Consider the following 16,817-nt stretch of genomic DNA (forward strand, 5'->3'; position numbering starts at 1 on the left):
GCAATATCACAGCGGGGACACCGGATTGAGTATGATTTTACGCCTCTTTTAGCAATATTGAAGCAATATCACGGTGGGGGACACCAGAAAATGAACTTCACACATTGTACTATGTGGGGAATCGAACCTGAGTCTTTGGCGTTACGAGCGAACGCTTTAACCACTAGGCTAGCCCACCACCCTTTGGGGACACCAGAAATGGGCTTCACACCTTGTACCCATGTGGAGCATCGAACCCTGGTTTCAGCGTGACTCATCGTCCCTCATCCTGGAGTGTGATTCCAAACATTCACCAAACATACTGAAAAACACCTGTATAAGCATATGTTTATCTGAAGAGTGAGTGAGTGAATTTGGTTTTACGCCGCTTTTAGCAATATTCCAGCAACATCACGGCGGGGGGACACCAGAAATGGGCTTCACATATTGTACCCATGTGGGGAATCGAACCCGGGTCTTCGGCGTGACGAGCCAACGCTTTAACCACTAGGCTACCCCACCGCCCCATTTATCTGAAGAGCATCCGGAGCCAGATGATGAGACGAAATAGTACAAAACTATCATACATTTTTACAATTTATTTCAAGCAAAATGTGTTGACAAGATATGTAAAACAGCAAATACGTAATACCTGATAACAAAAGCTATGCCTAATATATATGCATGCACTTCTGGTCATGTCTTACCACATGGGCGTTCTAGTGGATGGAGCCTCCCATGAGAAGGCAGTCGGGTGGCTCTGTCCCCTAGCCTCATAGGAAGGCAATGTTACAAGAAGGTACATTATTCTTACCCTGCTGTATCAAGGGAGTTAAAACTAAAGAATGTCAGCTTTAGAGTCATAGTGTGCTTTCCATTTTAAACTGCAGCATGAGCGAGTGAATTTAGTTCTACACCGATTTTAGCAATATTCCAGCAATATCACGGCAGTGGACACCAGAAATGGGCTTCCAAAATTGTACCGATCTGGTGAATCGAACCCAGTCTTCGGTATGATGAGCGAACGCTTTAACCATTAGGCTACCCGCTGCCCACAGAACTACATGTCCAGTGTTTAACAATTAATTCATTGTAAGGAACAGTGTACTGTATCATTAAACAAATGAAACATTCACCAGATGTTCCAGTAGTGCATGCATACATATTAATGGATGTCATAATACTGAAAATATTGCTGAAGATAATGGCCACGAAGAAGAATTTTTGGATACAGTTGATGTTGATCAAATTGCTATAGTCACCATCATAAACTTCTTAATAATCTGCCTACTCCCAAACTTTTGAGTATTTGCTTTTGGAATGAACATATGCTTATTTTACAACACAAGTTGCTGATCACTATCAGCTAAGATATCCATATCAAGTGTCAAAACATTCCACAACACGTACACAGGATTCACATTGTTGAATTACTCAGCACAGACCATCTCTTTAAGAGATACATGCATTGAATACTCTCAGGGAGAGACGTGTTTCAGTCCTGACCAGTCATTCATTAATGCTAGACATCCCATTGTTATGGAATTAGTGATATTTTAAAAGAAAATCTTCTCAAAATGGCAATTCTCTAATTACCCTTAAAATTGGGTTAATTTCACTTGCCACAATTGCTTACCCAAGTTAGGATCAATATGAAATATATTTGGCCTCACATTTGTTTCTGTTTGGTTTACTGATAAGCCAATATAAAAATTATAACTTCAGGAAAATTTAAATAAGAATGCAGATTTGTTTAATGATGATAAATACCACTTTAACAATATAAATAATCCAAGGGTTTATATTTGACTAAAATTGAAAACACAATAGATTTACAGATTTAGAATTAACAAATTTTACAAAGAGAGAACAAGAACTTTATTGTGTTTAATCACCTACCAATCCACATCAAATATTAACAATTTCCTGAGCAATGCATTTTACTTATTCATTTTTTCACTTATCCCTACTCCTATTTATTCAAAATCTTTTTACAATTGGAATCAGTAAACCAAACAAGCAAAACATCTGGCCATATACAAACAAATATTTACTGAAATAGAGCACATATATAATTGATCTTGAGCCTGGATAATATGAGAAATGTAATCAGCTTATGAATAATATCCTATGGTTAAATGATTTATAATATCTTCCATTTAACTTGATATACAAAAACTGAATAAATCCCATAAGATTAAAAAAAGTCCACCAAAAAAAAAAAAATTCAGAACATGTCATACTTTCATATGTATTCAACTTACTCAAGAACTGCATTAGATTCATGATATAATTACAATTTCTGGCTTCATGTTTTTACAAATTTTGAATTAAATATAACATAAATTTCATAACACAAACGATTCACTGTGTGGATAAAATGCAATTACAAAAATATTCCCCATAGTGTGCAATTGATTGTAGTTGATCGTGGCTTCATTGGAAACTGACAACAATTCATACAAGTCTACAACATCAAAATAGTTTCGGAATGTACAATAATAACATTTTCATGATTACAAAAAAGGATAAAAACGTAACCAGTTCTTTAAGAGATTTGAAACCAAACAATCTTTAATAGGTATTTTGAAGTTGGCAGACAATGAAGGAATTAGTTTTCATAGATAACAACTTCTTAAGAAATTTTTATGAAAGGTTTCATGTCTTCAGAAACAAAAACCTGTAATGATGATTATTAATAATGTGAAATCAATGTAATGAAGTAGACTTGAGACAATTCCTGTACAGACAAACTTACTCTTGAGTACCGAAACATCTAGCACACCAACATCTAATCCATGAAGATTAAAGGCTCAAATTAAAAAATTGTACAGGTCTTTGCCAATAAATCTTAGATGGTAACCAAACTAAGAAAAAATATTGAATAAATACACTTTCTACCTGCATTTCCATCCCAAAGTTTGATTACTTGATTTAGATCCAGATCACAAGAGACTAATTTTCTCCCAGTTACATCTTTCGTGGATCATGCTTGATCTATAAACTGTTGAAATCAACTTCTCCAGCAGTAACAATCTTAAGTTCCACACTGGTCCTGAAGATACATACTCATGAATATCTAGTTAGTCTCTACAGGAATAACACTCATGATCTCTACCATTGCAAGATATTTGTTTTGAAGGGCCTCTTGGGGCCAAATATCTTCAGATCAGGTTAGTGAATCTGTTACAACCATTGTGAACAGTACAACTCTAACACCTTACACAACTGGGTTGTCGACTGTTTTCCAGGTGTTACAAATACCTGAAAACTGGTTTGACCAATGTTCCAATCTCTGACCTCCAACTATCTAGTCGGCTGTTATACAGATCAGGGACACTTATCAAGACACAAGAAATAAAAACAAAGAAAAGACAAGGAAAGACAAAACTAATAGATAGGCACACAGTTATGTTCACAGTACTGGCTTTGGCATTGACAAAAGATATGTACAGACTTTTTTTCTAGTGTGATGAAAATCAATGGTTTGTTAAAAATTCCAACACCTCAAGCACTTACCAGCATATATACCTCATGTAACCATGGCAACATCCACAAATGATATCACATTGTTCTGGAATTGCTTAACATTTATTAAGTCATTCTCATAAGTAAGTTAAGTAAAATGTCCTGTACATACAACCCTTGAAGTAATAAATAATTGTCATGTTTCCTCAAGGGCAATGCAAGGTGGACACTATTTTCAGGACAAATATGCTAGATGCCTCATTTTTACACCTAAATATACAAAATGCTATTTTGGTAGTTGAAAAGTTTAAAACAGTCATATCCAGGAGGAACATTCTGTGTATTCCATATAATCGACTTATGTTGATCCAGACAGTTTAGTCACCTTTAGAAACTGACATGGTAGCCCTTCTCCAGAATGATGGTTAGAGTTACGTCCCTTTATTAACATACAGAAGTTTCTACCAGTATCATGACCGCAATAACCAGGCCAAGATAAATTATACTTAAATAATATTTTTAGGCCGTTTTGTACAACAGACCCTAAAACCGAGGTCCTGAAAAATAAGATATAACAGTGGCATCCAACTTGGAGACAAGGAGCAGACGTGAACATTTGCCATTTCCTTAACACCAGAACATGAAGTATAAACCTGACTGCCAACTAGTCAATCTCCACACCAAAACCATCAGAAAAACGACTGTTCACAATTCTCATCAAGCCATTGCCAGTAACATGAGCAGAACTTGAGGTCATCCATTACCAACCACGAGATCCAACAGTGATCAAGAAGTGAAAAATCTGTGACGAGATCCAAGGGAAACAACTCAAGTTAAAAGAGATGCGTAAACAGCAACATGTAGGTCAACAATACTGTATATATAAAAACACTTATGCTCAGAACTAAATCCGCTTATGTTGATTCACAAATGTTAACAGTTAGAAAATAAAATCTTCGTGAAAACACTACCTTGAATCACCAAAATAATGCTTTCATAATCTAACATTGAGCACCATCCAGCCAATCACCTAATCTTGATTATGATCGAGATTACAGGACTATGTACAAGTTTCCATCCCACAACAGTATAGAAATACTGAAAAACAATCTTGTCCATCACCTTAACCATTTATACTTAAGCCGACGCCTAAGTTCCTAAAATCTACATCTACCATTAAGGGGAGAATTGCTAATTTAAGTTGATAAGGAATGATTTGTTGGACTACAATCTCTAGTGATTATTGCACCGATTACAAAATTATACATTTCTCTACTTGGCAAGAACATGTTTCTGACAATAGTGTTTCCAAAGGCTAGATTTTCTCCATGTTTGACATGAGATTGCTACTGACATTCAGATCCTGTTACAATCCTACAGAGCCGTATTGATGTGATCAAAGTTAGTTCCAGCCCTAAGAAAGATTCTGGTTCTGATTTCACATGTTTTGGATTTGGGGAATAATTTCTACCACATTATCCAACAGAAAATATTTTTGTGGTTCATAGGTGTAAAACCATGAGGCAAAACATACATCAGAATAATATTTGTTTTGCATGTCGCCTATATAAGATAAATGCGCACTGACCTACTTTATCAGCATTTATCTGTCTGGGAAGATTTCAAGTATTTGTTCAGTCAAAATAGAAATGATTCCTGCAAGTGAAAGAGCTTATACGCTTTTTTTTAAATTGACTTTCTAACCATAACATTAGATGACAAATTCCATTCTCGGTTTTTCAGTTACCAGAACAATGAAAATCCACATTTAAACCAAACTTTAATTGTCTTCAAAATTCCTCCATCCAAGAATGCAAGAAAAGACACAGAAACATTGACAAACAGGCCATGCAAGAAAACTGCAATCTTGTGTCTTCCACCTGGAGACTCAGGTCTTCAAATTAATTCTGAGTCAGAGCAAAGGACCAGACACATAACTTTAGGCAGATTGCAACTCTTTAACAGATCATTTTCATAGACAAAGCCTGAGATTACTTATTACAGACAAACCCATGCAAAGAGACTCTTCCCAATCCTCAAGAACGGTTAAATGGAACCATAATTTCATCTTAAACATTGATGTCAAGATATCCAAAACCTCTTATTACCACCATACTAAACTGTACCTCCATAACTGATCAAGAAAATCATCTTTCTTTGTCTGAAGGCGCTCATTAGTAATGGACACTGTGGGAATAGTAATCTACTTCCTCCATACGAGTAGAATTAAGACACAAGTAAAGAACACGACACCGATTCGTTGTTATTTTTTTTTTTCAAGGAAGCTTTGCAAATGACCGGGATTCAGATCCAACGCATTACACCAATACCCAAGCAGCTGTAATTCAATGCCATTGGTGGAGTTTGCAAAGACCATACTGCCACTATAACTGTACAGATGAATGCTACGCATTTATCTTCATCCGAAATCACTATCAGTTACCCCTGCTTATTTCGCCTCAACTAACGATAGTTTCAACATGTTAGCAAATCAGGTTCATACTTCAGTACTGGGTCTGGTTGTAACCATAGCTACCCTGACCCTGACTCTGCGGCATCTGACCCGACATAGGTCCACCTTGCATTTGCCCTTGAGGCATATTTCCACTCATCTGTCCCTGAGGGGGCATGGACTGAATCTGACCCCCCATCCCCTGGCCCTGAGCGGACATTTGTCCACTCATCTGGCTGTTCATCGGGCTCCCCTGCATGGGAGAGTTCGGGGCCATGCTACCCTGGGGTCTGTTGAAAGGATTATAACGCTGCTGGGGTGGTCCCTGACCCTGGTAGTTGGCATATTGTCCCTGGGGGGGCATGTTGGGGGCCTGGGAGTAGCCTGGCTGTTGAGGGAAGGATTGTTGTCCCTGGGGCTGGGAGTAAGGCTGCTGACCACTGAACGGTTGTTGGGGGTAGCCCCCCTGGCCCGGCGGTTGGCTGTACTGCTGGCCTGTGGAAGAAAAGGAGACACAAAATAAGACTTATATTCCTATTCACCACTCTTATATCTGAGATCTTAAAGCACACAATACTATCACATGTGTATAAGAATTATCACAGACATTTTCATTGAATGAAATAAGCTGAAAAAGAGATCATTAGACACTGAAACAAAAAGATCATTCAGCAAACGATACTCGCTGCACTGATTAGTTGTAGATTAGTTCAACATATATGGATACATCACTGGACAAGATTGACTGCAAACATGAACTGGGATGAAATGAACAAGTACATGTCAATGAGGACAAGAGCATAAAATCTACATCTAATCAATCCAGGCAAAGTAGGAAATATACATCCTCAACAGCGCTACCAACATGAGCATAACAAGGTTTGAATAAGCAACCACAACATGTCAAGACAGTCTGCAACAATCCACAATAATGTCAACATTAAAAAAGTTAACACCCATTATGTGAATTTTATTTCAAAACATAAAACCCCATTACAACTGCCTTTTTGGTGATATCTTCTCTGTTCATCAGCACTAGATTGGCCTACCACTGACATATTAGTTAAAATCTGTTAAAATATTTAATGATTTATTCATGGAAAAACTTTTTAACTCAACATTCACAATTTTTTGAGGGGCTGGACACTAGACTACTTTTACAGGCAGACAACAAAGACCACTATGCCAAGGGGATTCAATGTAAAAGTTAACAAACTTCCTTCTTGTTCTTGTCATAAATGAAAAAGTTGTCTCCGCAGCCATTACAATAGTCAGAGCTCCAGATAAGATTTAACTCATGTGGGTACTGTACCCACTGTATTTTTGTGGAGTGGGTATTATGAATGTTGAGTGGATATTTCATTTTCCACTACCCACTGCTTTCAAATATGTGAGCATTTCAGTCATTTTACTCACCTAAGTATTATGACTTTGAGTAAGTTTACTTTACTAATCCTATACTGACAGTACAACAACACTTGTCCTATACTAACAGTACAACTTGATAGCAATCGATGTCTTTTTCATAACGCAAGCGATTTTATAAATATTTTCTGTACGCATTTGTTTTAAACTTTTTGCGTATCTAACATTTTAAATGCGTAATTTGTACGCAATATTATTTTTCAATGCGTAATTGGAAGTTTTCTATGCGTATTTTACCCGGATACGCAGCTTATCTGGGCCTCTGAATAGTTATCACAATATATTGACTACCAGGTCAGGTATATATACATTTTTGATGCATGTCATCATGACCAAATTGTGCAGATCAATGTTCCAGATATCAATCACTAGATTGTCTGGTCCAGACTCACTTATTTACAGACCGCCGCCATAAAGCTGGATTTTTGCCGTGTGCGGTATTAAACAACAAAATAACATCATAAACATAATGATATCCTAACATTTTTATACCATGTTACTTCACCCTTGAATATATGTATTTTGAATGAGATCATTTTCAGAATTTAAGCATGAATGGTGCAGTGACACAGTCTATAATAAACTCAAAGGAATGTCGTACCTTGCCATTCCATCCTACAGTAAAACATAACACATTAGAATCTTGTATTCTTACTGATCTGGCTTGGCAATGAATATTAACTGACCATGAATACCTAATACACGTTATGAAACAGCTTGTTTGGGGTTGTGGGTCAAAGATTATTTGTGGCAGGTGTGACCATGTATTTCTTTACAAGATATAATTACCTATTTGTTTTTCATGATCTTATTACTACACGGTTTTAAAATTCTAAACCCAACCCTAACAGATACCTGCAGAAAAAATGAACGATCAAAAGTTGAAGATGGCAAATGATGGCTTGATAACACCGAAACGTCGCATCTATTGCAATAAAAAAGTTGTCAATCCTTGAAAAGTGTTCCTCTTCATCATACCAGCTTCTGAATGACACTTAAAGAAGGGATTAAAAGTTGTTTAAATAAACCATTTCTTCAGTCTAACACTGTTATTATGTGTTTAAAGTAATGCTTAATGAGTATTTTATGTCATTTTGATTGTGAGACTGACGTCCAAAATGATACCCACATTAGATGTTAACTACTTTCGTGAGAACCAGCGAGCATGGGGATGGTACATATAAAACCAGAAATAAGATCACGGAGATTGTGAGATTCAAACCCATGCTCACAGTTTCTGAAACACAATTGAGCTGCAACTCTGCCCGTGGAATTGGACAACTGGGCCACTTGTGACCCCAGTTTCAGTTACTAAGGCCATTGCGTCCATCTGTGTGACTGAGAAGAGCACCATGAAATTAGCTCAGTTCAAAATGTCATTTTGACACGGATTCCGAACTATATAAATTTGTCATGGAAAAGCTCCATGTAACTTAAAAACAATTGTTTGCATTCAAACAGCACTAACAGGAAAACATCCCCAAAAGGCAGGATTTTTTCTTTCAGAAACCAAAACAGATGATGTTAAACAAGGACAGCACATATTTACATACAGTGAAAAAATGGCCAGTGGCAAAAACAAATTTTCATAGCCTGTTTCTAATGTACATTATACCAATGTCAGCATATTATGTACTGTCATACTGAAGTGTTACCATGGTTATCTAGGATTATGAACCTGAACCAAACTGCACTTTGCACAACACCATGAATACAGGGGAGAGAGGAAAAGTGTCCCGTTATGACCATAGACTAGAATCTGACTTGAGAACACAACACCAAGGCATACCAGAGAGGAAGGACTGGTCAGCCATTCACGAGTACATTCAACACTCAATCAGAAATATAAACAGAGAAAAGTCAACTCAAAAGGAATATCAATATTGTCAGACAACAGGATCAAAAGGGTCTACACGGGTTGAGAGTTCAACACACAAAAACCAAAAAATCTGGTCTCGTTTCCAAGATTGTTCATTCACAAATAGATACTATTTCATGGCTATGCATACAATGGGCGTTTTTTGTGATGTAGAATAATTTGACACAAAAAATGAATAAAATCATGCAGGTTTCTCACAGACAAAGAGTAGGGGAGGAACCAAATATTTGAAAATTTCAGTACAAATAGGGAAATGGTCCATTAACATCAGATCATTTGATACAAAAGCTTTTCTGTTGTGAGAATACCACCACTGGAAAGAATAATACTGATGTGATCGTGAGACAAGAGAATGTGATGCGTGATCGTTAATAGAATATATCTGGTATTAATTCTGTTAATGCAAAATAGCCCTCGATTGATAAGAAATTCAGAATTTGTAGCATACCCATCTGTTTTTCCCACCAAACATTATAATCTGAAATACAATACCTTGCTTTAGAAATTCTGTAATTTCAAAGAATAGAGGATGACTAGCATGACCAGTGGAGAGAAAGGTATATAAAAATGTTAGCATGTCTAAAACAGCATCATCTGATAACAAGACTAAAGGACATTCAAATAGACTTTATAGGATGTTTTGACAGTTTGGTTCAGTGAATGAGCAACACCTTTTCAACTGAATGAGATGGATTCTGAAAGAAAAGCAGCTTTGTACAACATGATGTGGTCAGTCAACACATACAAACACTGGAACCTTCAAATCTTTGTCAAACAGTTTTTCGTAATTTGTAAGCTACACAAAACCTGAGAATACCTTTGTCTCACCCAAGTCCTGACCAGTTTCGAAATAACTGTTGCAATCCATGGTCTGAGTTTTATCCTGGTTGTAAAGCAAAGCTACGTTTATTCAATGGGAACGCAGGCAATGACATTGAAAAAGGGATTACTGTGGCTTAACTTTCAGAAATTCAAATATCTTTAAAAATCAGAAATAAATTACATTTGTTGGTTCTTTATTGCAGATCTAAGTCTGAGAAACAAAAATGTATTTTAACCCTGTTGATTGTCAAATGGGCTTGAGGATATTTAGTAAGGGGAACAGCTGAATTGTCAGTGCTCGAAACTAAAGGGTCAAACCTTTAGCATGTTGATAACGGGAACATTAGAATTTAAAGGCAAGACTTATTTTGGATGTCAACTTCGTTGATGTGTTGACACGACATTTCGAAGTATATCCTTACTATTTCATCACATGAATGAAAGACTTACGAAAACAAACAGCTAATTCTTTCATTCACCGATGAAGGAGTAAAAATATACTTCAAAATGTCGTGTCCATCACACTAAAGAAGTTGACATCCAAAAGAAGTCTTGCCTTTATGTGTATCACTTCTAAATGCCATTTAAAGACTCTTAGAATTTAATTTGTTTAATTTCGAACACTGATCAGGAAGTTTAACATGGATAAAACTCAGATGCAGAATCTCTTCTATGTGAGTGGACATGGCGGTCTCAGGTTTCCACTGAATCTACTTTGTCTAGAACTATCTTGTTGCCAGATGAGCATGCCTCAGTCAGACTAACACAGACCCAAACTGCACCAGCGTTGGAGGGAGGGGAAGTCCGCCACTATATGCCAGCCCGACAGCTATCTGACTGACCGACCGACGCTTAGTACAGTTAGGGCAGAGATGATTAGTTAGCTCTTTAGAGAACAAATACACCAGAATCAGACAGTCATGTCCCAAGCATGATTAGTCTTGTTGGTAAAGGATTAATAGAAAACGGCAAGGTCCCACGTTCTTTGGTCGGCATGCTCAGTTGCAGTGAGCAGTAAGAGAGCAGTTCAAGTCTGCCTTAGTGAGACTGGGCAGGCCTCGTGGACAAAGAAAACACTTGCCCGACAGTAAACACTGGCTGTGACTGGATGGGAGGAGGACATGGGGCTATGGGTTGGGTCCATGTGGCCACACGCTCCACACGCTCACTGGATGACTTAGTCACGGCTACCGGCACAGCAGATTCGCCATTGGTAGTGGTAGTAGTGGTAGTAGGGTTACTGGAGCTCTTGGCTGTGGTGGCCCCACTGCTGGGTTCTTTGGTAGTATTGCTACGAGAGGCCTTATCAGCCGCTTTCCTTTCCCTGCGCCGACGAGACTGCTCTTGGCGGCCCCGCATGTCCTCCCAACGCTCGGGGGACCAACCGCGACAGATGTCACAAGTGTTTGACTGTGTGCAAGTCAGACAGGTGGGACACTCGTCATGCTCGTCCTCCGGGCTAAGAAAATGGCCACGAGAGTCTCGTCTAACTGGGGGGGAGGAGTTAGTGTTGGAAACTGAAACTAGAAAACATGCTGAAACATTTTCAAAAGAACACTGTCTGCATTGTCCACTTTCTTGTTACAATGATCGTTTTGGTTACTATGTTAGCTGCGATAACCCACCAATATTAATGATTAGCGACATCCTGGCATGGTTAAGAGTTGGTTAAGGTTATATATCAATAAGTATACCCTCAACCTGATTAATTGAAAGAAGTAATATGAAAAGTGGTTCAACCATGACAGAGTTCCTTCGAGTGGAAATTGGAAATAAAAAATCCCCCAAAATGTGATCAAACATTTATGAATAAAATTTCCCCGAATACTTAGCATTCTGAAAAGTGCAACCATGAAAAAGCCATAACCTGACCCTTTTGATCCATGTCTTCAACCTCAATGAACACCGAACAAACAAACATCAAAACAAACAAACTGCCATGCTACCAGACAAGAAAATTTCACAAACCATGAATGCAAACAGCTCTATACAGTGCATCCTCTAAATCTGAATCTATACGAGCCTAGGGCAGACTACTTAAGGAGGGCATTGTCACTGACCATGCAAACTACAGTAGTCGTAAAACTGGAGTAATTTGATGCAAGGCACTTGCAGTCATCAAAGTATAAATATCGATTCAACGGGCAGCTAGGTCTATGAACTAGTCAATAGCAGACACAAAAAGGACATGATAAATAGTTGAGGATGCACTGTTGGCTTCGTGTTAAATTGATAATCACCTTGAGGGGAGCGGCGATAGGACGCGGGGGGCATCTGTCCCCTTGGTCCACCCATAATGGAATTGCTCTGAATACCGCTCTGGTTGTTCATCATCATCTGACTGCTACTGCTCTGCGACATCAGCGGCTGTTGGCCCTGTGAGATCATCGGCTGTTGTTGGGACATCATCGGCTGTTGCTGGGACATCATCGGCTGAGGCTGTGTCATCATCGGCTGAGGTTGTGACATCATCGGCTGTGGCTGAGACATCATCGGCTGTTGCTGGGACATCATCGGCTGTTGCTGATTGGGGTAGCCACCCGGAGGTTGTTGCTGTTGCTGAGGAGGCAGTGTGTACGTCTGGTTGCCCATGCTACCGTTCTGATTAGTCATCCCCTGACCTTGAAAGGAAGTTAACATTTCATTAATATTCTTCACAGTTCATCTCCTGATTTGTTTGAGTGGCATTCTAGAAGTTGGTGGTATAGAGATGACAAAACTTTATGGATGATCAACTTCTTTATTTTGACAATGGCGATGTTTCGGTATAGATTCTTATACTGTTTTCAAGCATCTATACCAAAATAAAGAAGTTGATTATCCATAAAGTTTGCCATCTCTAGTTCATCTCCTCTCATGAAAAGGTCCATATTTATGTTAGGACCGACTGTTCTATGGGGTTAGACAGAATGTGGGTAATGAGATCCTTGCAAATTTATACAATTGTTGTGAAATTTCACGGCAACCAAATCTTATTTCCAAAGAATTCAAATCTTATCATTTCTAGGAACCCAGTGAATCCATCCTGTTTCTTCAAACATTGTTCAACATCCAATGTCAACATTGACATTAAGAGTGAGTGAGGTTTTATGTCACTTTTATCAATATTCTAGTAACGCTGCAACAGGAGCATCACAATCTGGCTTCACGAATAATTGTACCTTAATGGGGAGGAAATAAACAAATAATGTGTCAGAATTACTTGTGCCAGTGTTGGTTTTATTTTGGAGATAACTGCTTTTAATTGAACAAAATTTGTTTCCATCTCAAACCTGGTCAGGGTTCATGACCTAACAAGCATCCTTACCTTGAGGCATCATGTTGCCCTTCGCCTGCTGCTGAGCAGATTGTTGAGGACCCATCTGGGGCCGGGGGAATCCAGAGGGACCACCAGATTGCTGGGGATTTCCCATCGGAGATGAGAAACCGGCTTGACTGCTGACTGGAGGCATGCCAGGCCCTGCCTGGCTCATCTGGTTGCCTCCTTGCATGGAACCAGCTGAAATAAGAATGAGTGAGTATTGTTTTACACAGCTTTTAGCAATATTCCAGCAATATCACGGCGAGTGACACCAGACGTGGGCTTCGCACATTAAACCCATGTGGGGAAATCGATCCCGGGTCTTCGGCGTGACGCGCTAACGCTTTAACCACGAGGCTACCCCACCGCCCGAAACAAGAATGAGATGAAAAGACTTAACTACATCTTGTGCAACACATTCCAATTTGGGAGTGGATAACACCAGAAATGGCCATTATGAGGACAGACAATTTTGTCTGTCAGTTTGAAACTGGCGAAATCCTAGACAGACTAATTGTTTCCCTCAAAATTTGCTTGTTTCACATAAATGACCTGTCCAAAATGAGCCATAACGAGTGGAATAAATGCCATGGAATATATCCCTGTTTCACATTTTGAAAATCGGATGAGCATGTATGTTAAAAAAAATTTAACAACACTGATGAATTCCAGCAACAGGCTTTGCTTCTGTACAAGCGAGCATGGTCTTAATCATGTTAAAACACTATCAAGCTCTTACCTTGTGTCATGGGGTTGGGCATATTCCCTGGGGCCCTCATCTGCGTCATCTGGGGTGTCGGCTGAGGCATTGAGCCTGGGGCCTGACTACCCTGACCAGGAGCCTGCAAAAGTAGCAAGTTCCACCAATACATATAAACATGATCAAAACTATAAGTCAAATGATGTGAAAATGCACGACACTTTAATGCAACAAATAACTTGATTATTTCTAATGTAAGGGTGGATTTACAAACTTTTTCATACAGAAAAACCAGTGCATGGACCCAGTGAAACCTCACACAGGATGTGCACACCATAAAGATTTTTTATGGTTCAAGCTTCAATTTACACTTTATATTTACAAAAAAATCCCCAATGGCATTTCACAAATGAAAGTGTGATGCTTGTTGAAATGAAATACTATAAGTTAAACTTTTAGCCATCTATCAGGTGGTTATGAAGAAAATGCGTTCAAACATATATGAATCTAAAACTGTCTAAATAATAGTATATATATATCTCTTTATAAGCTGAGGTTTTCAGTAAAACCAATTTGAGAAAAACCCAAGGAAATATGGACTTATGAAAATTGTTTCAATAAGGAGGCTCTTATGACATGGAAAATGATAAGATGGGCTTAGATATTGGTCAGAGGCACCTGCAAGAACAGAGCACTTACTACAGTAAATCATTTTAACTGCAGCCTACCCATGAAAACCTATACACATATTCCTCATTGATATCTGGAAAACTTAAAAATAGGTAAGAAAGGTAAAGTGGGCAGTTATGAGTTTGCCATAACACCAAACAAAATGCAGGTAGGAAACAGACAAGGAGGGAGGGTTTAGCATGTGGGAGAACCTAAACGAACAAGGTGAGATGAAAAGTCACCTTCAAGATTATTTCACTTTTACCATTATAGAGTGCTATTCATGCCTTTGTGTGTTGTCCATTGAACTAGTTCGGATTGATGTCCATTTTATTCATATGAATGAGAGTTTTCTGGCATGTATAGTGCTACCCACTACTCAAATGGTACTAACAGTAACAGAATCATCCAGAATCCAAAATGTCTGCACTAACAGGGTCAAGACTAAAAGAGTTTCTTTGTATCCTTAATCTTTCCAAACAACAAGTACTCACTGGAAGCAAAGCATGCACATTTTGATTAGCATCTGCAATTGTAGCCAAATAAACCAAGTTCCGGTGCAGTATCTGTTGGTATCTGAAACAAAAGTATTTATTAATTAAGTCTCAGTAACATGGGCTGTATGAAGTGTTGACAGTTAATCATGGGGTCTGTGCTAAAAGACAATCACATAATGTTAAAATTGTGGGTCCCAACATTTATAAAGGCCTTCAAAAATGTTGAATAAACTCATATCAGCACAATCAAACATGTGCTTCCTTTCCTACTTCCTTCTTTTCTATATTTGTATAGTGATCTAAACAAAGCATTTCTTGTTCCTGAGTAGTAAACGGGTCTTAGTTTATCAATTTTCTGACCCGCAGCGGGGGCCTATGGTACAGATTAACTCAGTATCAACCACACAATCCTATGAATGTTTTTATTACATCATCAATGTTCTACTTTATAAAATATTGGGGGCGGGAAAGAGACAGATTAATTAATGGGTGACCTTGTTAAACCCTCAACAAATCTCCTGATAAGCTGAAAACTGAAAAATATGCAAGTGTATTCTTAATTATCCAATTTAATTTCAGTTGCTAATTACACAAGTGCTACGACTCACTTATTTTACATTACACATGTTGATGTGAAATCATGGGGCATGCGACAAACTTTTGAACACCTTAGCCCCCTTAACAAAGCAAGGCAGTGTTGAATCGTCATAATGGTCATGTCAAGTATCCTTTCAACAGCCAAAAATGGCCTTGGAATGATAAAGCTCCTTCATGGTGGTTCCTTATGTTCAAGACTTTCTCAGTAACACCAAGAAAGGCCAACTTACTGCATGCATTCTTGAGCTTTCCCACTGTTTTGATAATCAATTATTGTCTGTATTAGTTGATTGTTCTCATCCAACATCTGCAATAAAACAGAGAAGGTCATTAGTACTTGGATCACCAATACTACATATATGGGCCCTAATATGTTATTGCCCATGGTTTGTATTTAGGCTATGAACATGATGAAACACTATATTCGCCAGTTGCCGAGTTTAAAGGAAATACGACTATTTGTCATGTTGACTTACTCCAGACCGCCCTGAGACAACGGTCAGCCCTCACAATCTGTACGAATGAAAGCGGCGAGCTGACCCTACAACAGTCTACTATCGACGGACTGACTATGTACACAGTCCGCATTGGACATTTGCCTAATCAAATAATGCCGGCGCAAGAAAGATCCGGTCAACAATCTGACATTATAATGCATTATTCCTGACGTATATAAAATTAGAACAAGGAGTTTATTGCTAGCAGAAACAGATGACAGCCACGATCTCCGAATGAATGTTGAACAAAGGATGGGTTCTTCTTTGCCGTCTGTGTGCACAAACCACATTCCTTCTGCAAACCCGAGGCAACCATATTTGATCGATAACTTACTTTCTGAATCGTAGTTTGATTAGGGGGTTGTCCTTTTGGCTTCTGCTGGGGTGGCACAAACGCGAGTGACATCTTGGTAGCTGATCACTGCGAAGTCCCAAACCGAATGATAATATCTGCAAAACGTGATGTGGTAGACCGAGAGACAAAGGCCAGTCTCTCCAGTCCGCGCACTTGTTCCTCTGCAGTCAAACTGT

The 16,817-nt window shown here is 38.6% G+C and overlaps 1 protein-coding gene across 3 annotated transcripts; it reads right to left on the reverse strand.

Annotated features, from left to right (window-relative positions):
* Positions 1 to 563: 563 nt before the first annotated feature.
* On the reverse strand, positions 564 to 16,796 carry LOC124260281 (protein SSXT-like). Of its 3 annotated transcripts, none has more exons than XM_046694548.1 (8): positions 16,621 to 16,796; positions 16,020 to 16,096; positions 15,190 to 15,271; positions 14,066 to 14,168; positions 13,333 to 13,524; positions 12,266 to 12,646; positions 11,107 to 11,542; positions 6,056 to 6,394 (listed from the first exon to the last, which is right to left on the reverse strand). In XM_046694548.1, the coding sequence occupies exons 1-8, from the start codon at positions 16,690 to 16,692 to the stop codon at positions 6,202 to 6,204; spliced, it is 1,536 nt and encodes a 511-aa protein (XP_046550504.1). In that variant the 5' UTR covers positions 16,693 to 16,796; the 3' UTR covers positions 6,056 to 6,201. The 3 variants fall into 3 exon arrangements, with proteins under 3 accessions (XP_046550505.1, XP_046550504.1, XP_046550503.1); XM_046694547.1 differs by having other exon boundaries at positions 11,107 to 11,548; XM_046694549.1 differs by lacking the exon at positions 11,107 to 11,542 and having other exon boundaries at positions 564 to 6,394.
* Positions 16,797 to 16,817: the final 21 nt, after the last annotated feature.

The sequence above is a fragment of the Haliotis rubra genome, unplaced genomic scaffold, assembly GCF_003918875.1.
Source record: "Haliotis rubra isolate DU_JTF1 unplaced genomic scaffold, ASM391887v1 Scf76, whole genome shotgun sequence".
Taxonomy (NCBI): domain Eukaryota; kingdom Metazoa; phylum Mollusca; class Gastropoda; order Lepetellida; family Haliotidae; genus Haliotis; species Haliotis rubra.

Excerpts from the sequence above, each read along its gene's own strand:
- LOC124260281 (XM_046694547.1), bottom strand. The coding sequence starts at position 16,692 with ATGTCACTCGCGTTTGTGCCACCCCAGCAGAAGCCAAAAGGACAACCC. Across the intron at positions 11,549-12,265 it reads CTATCGCCGCTCCCCTCAAG|TTTCAGTTTCCAACACTAAC; the intron begins GTGATTATCAAT and ends CATGTTTTCTAG. Across the intron at positions 6,395-11,106 it reads CAGCCAGTGTTTACTGTCGG|GCCAGCAGTACAGCCAACCG; the intron begins GCAAGTGTTTTC and ends TTTCTTCCACAG.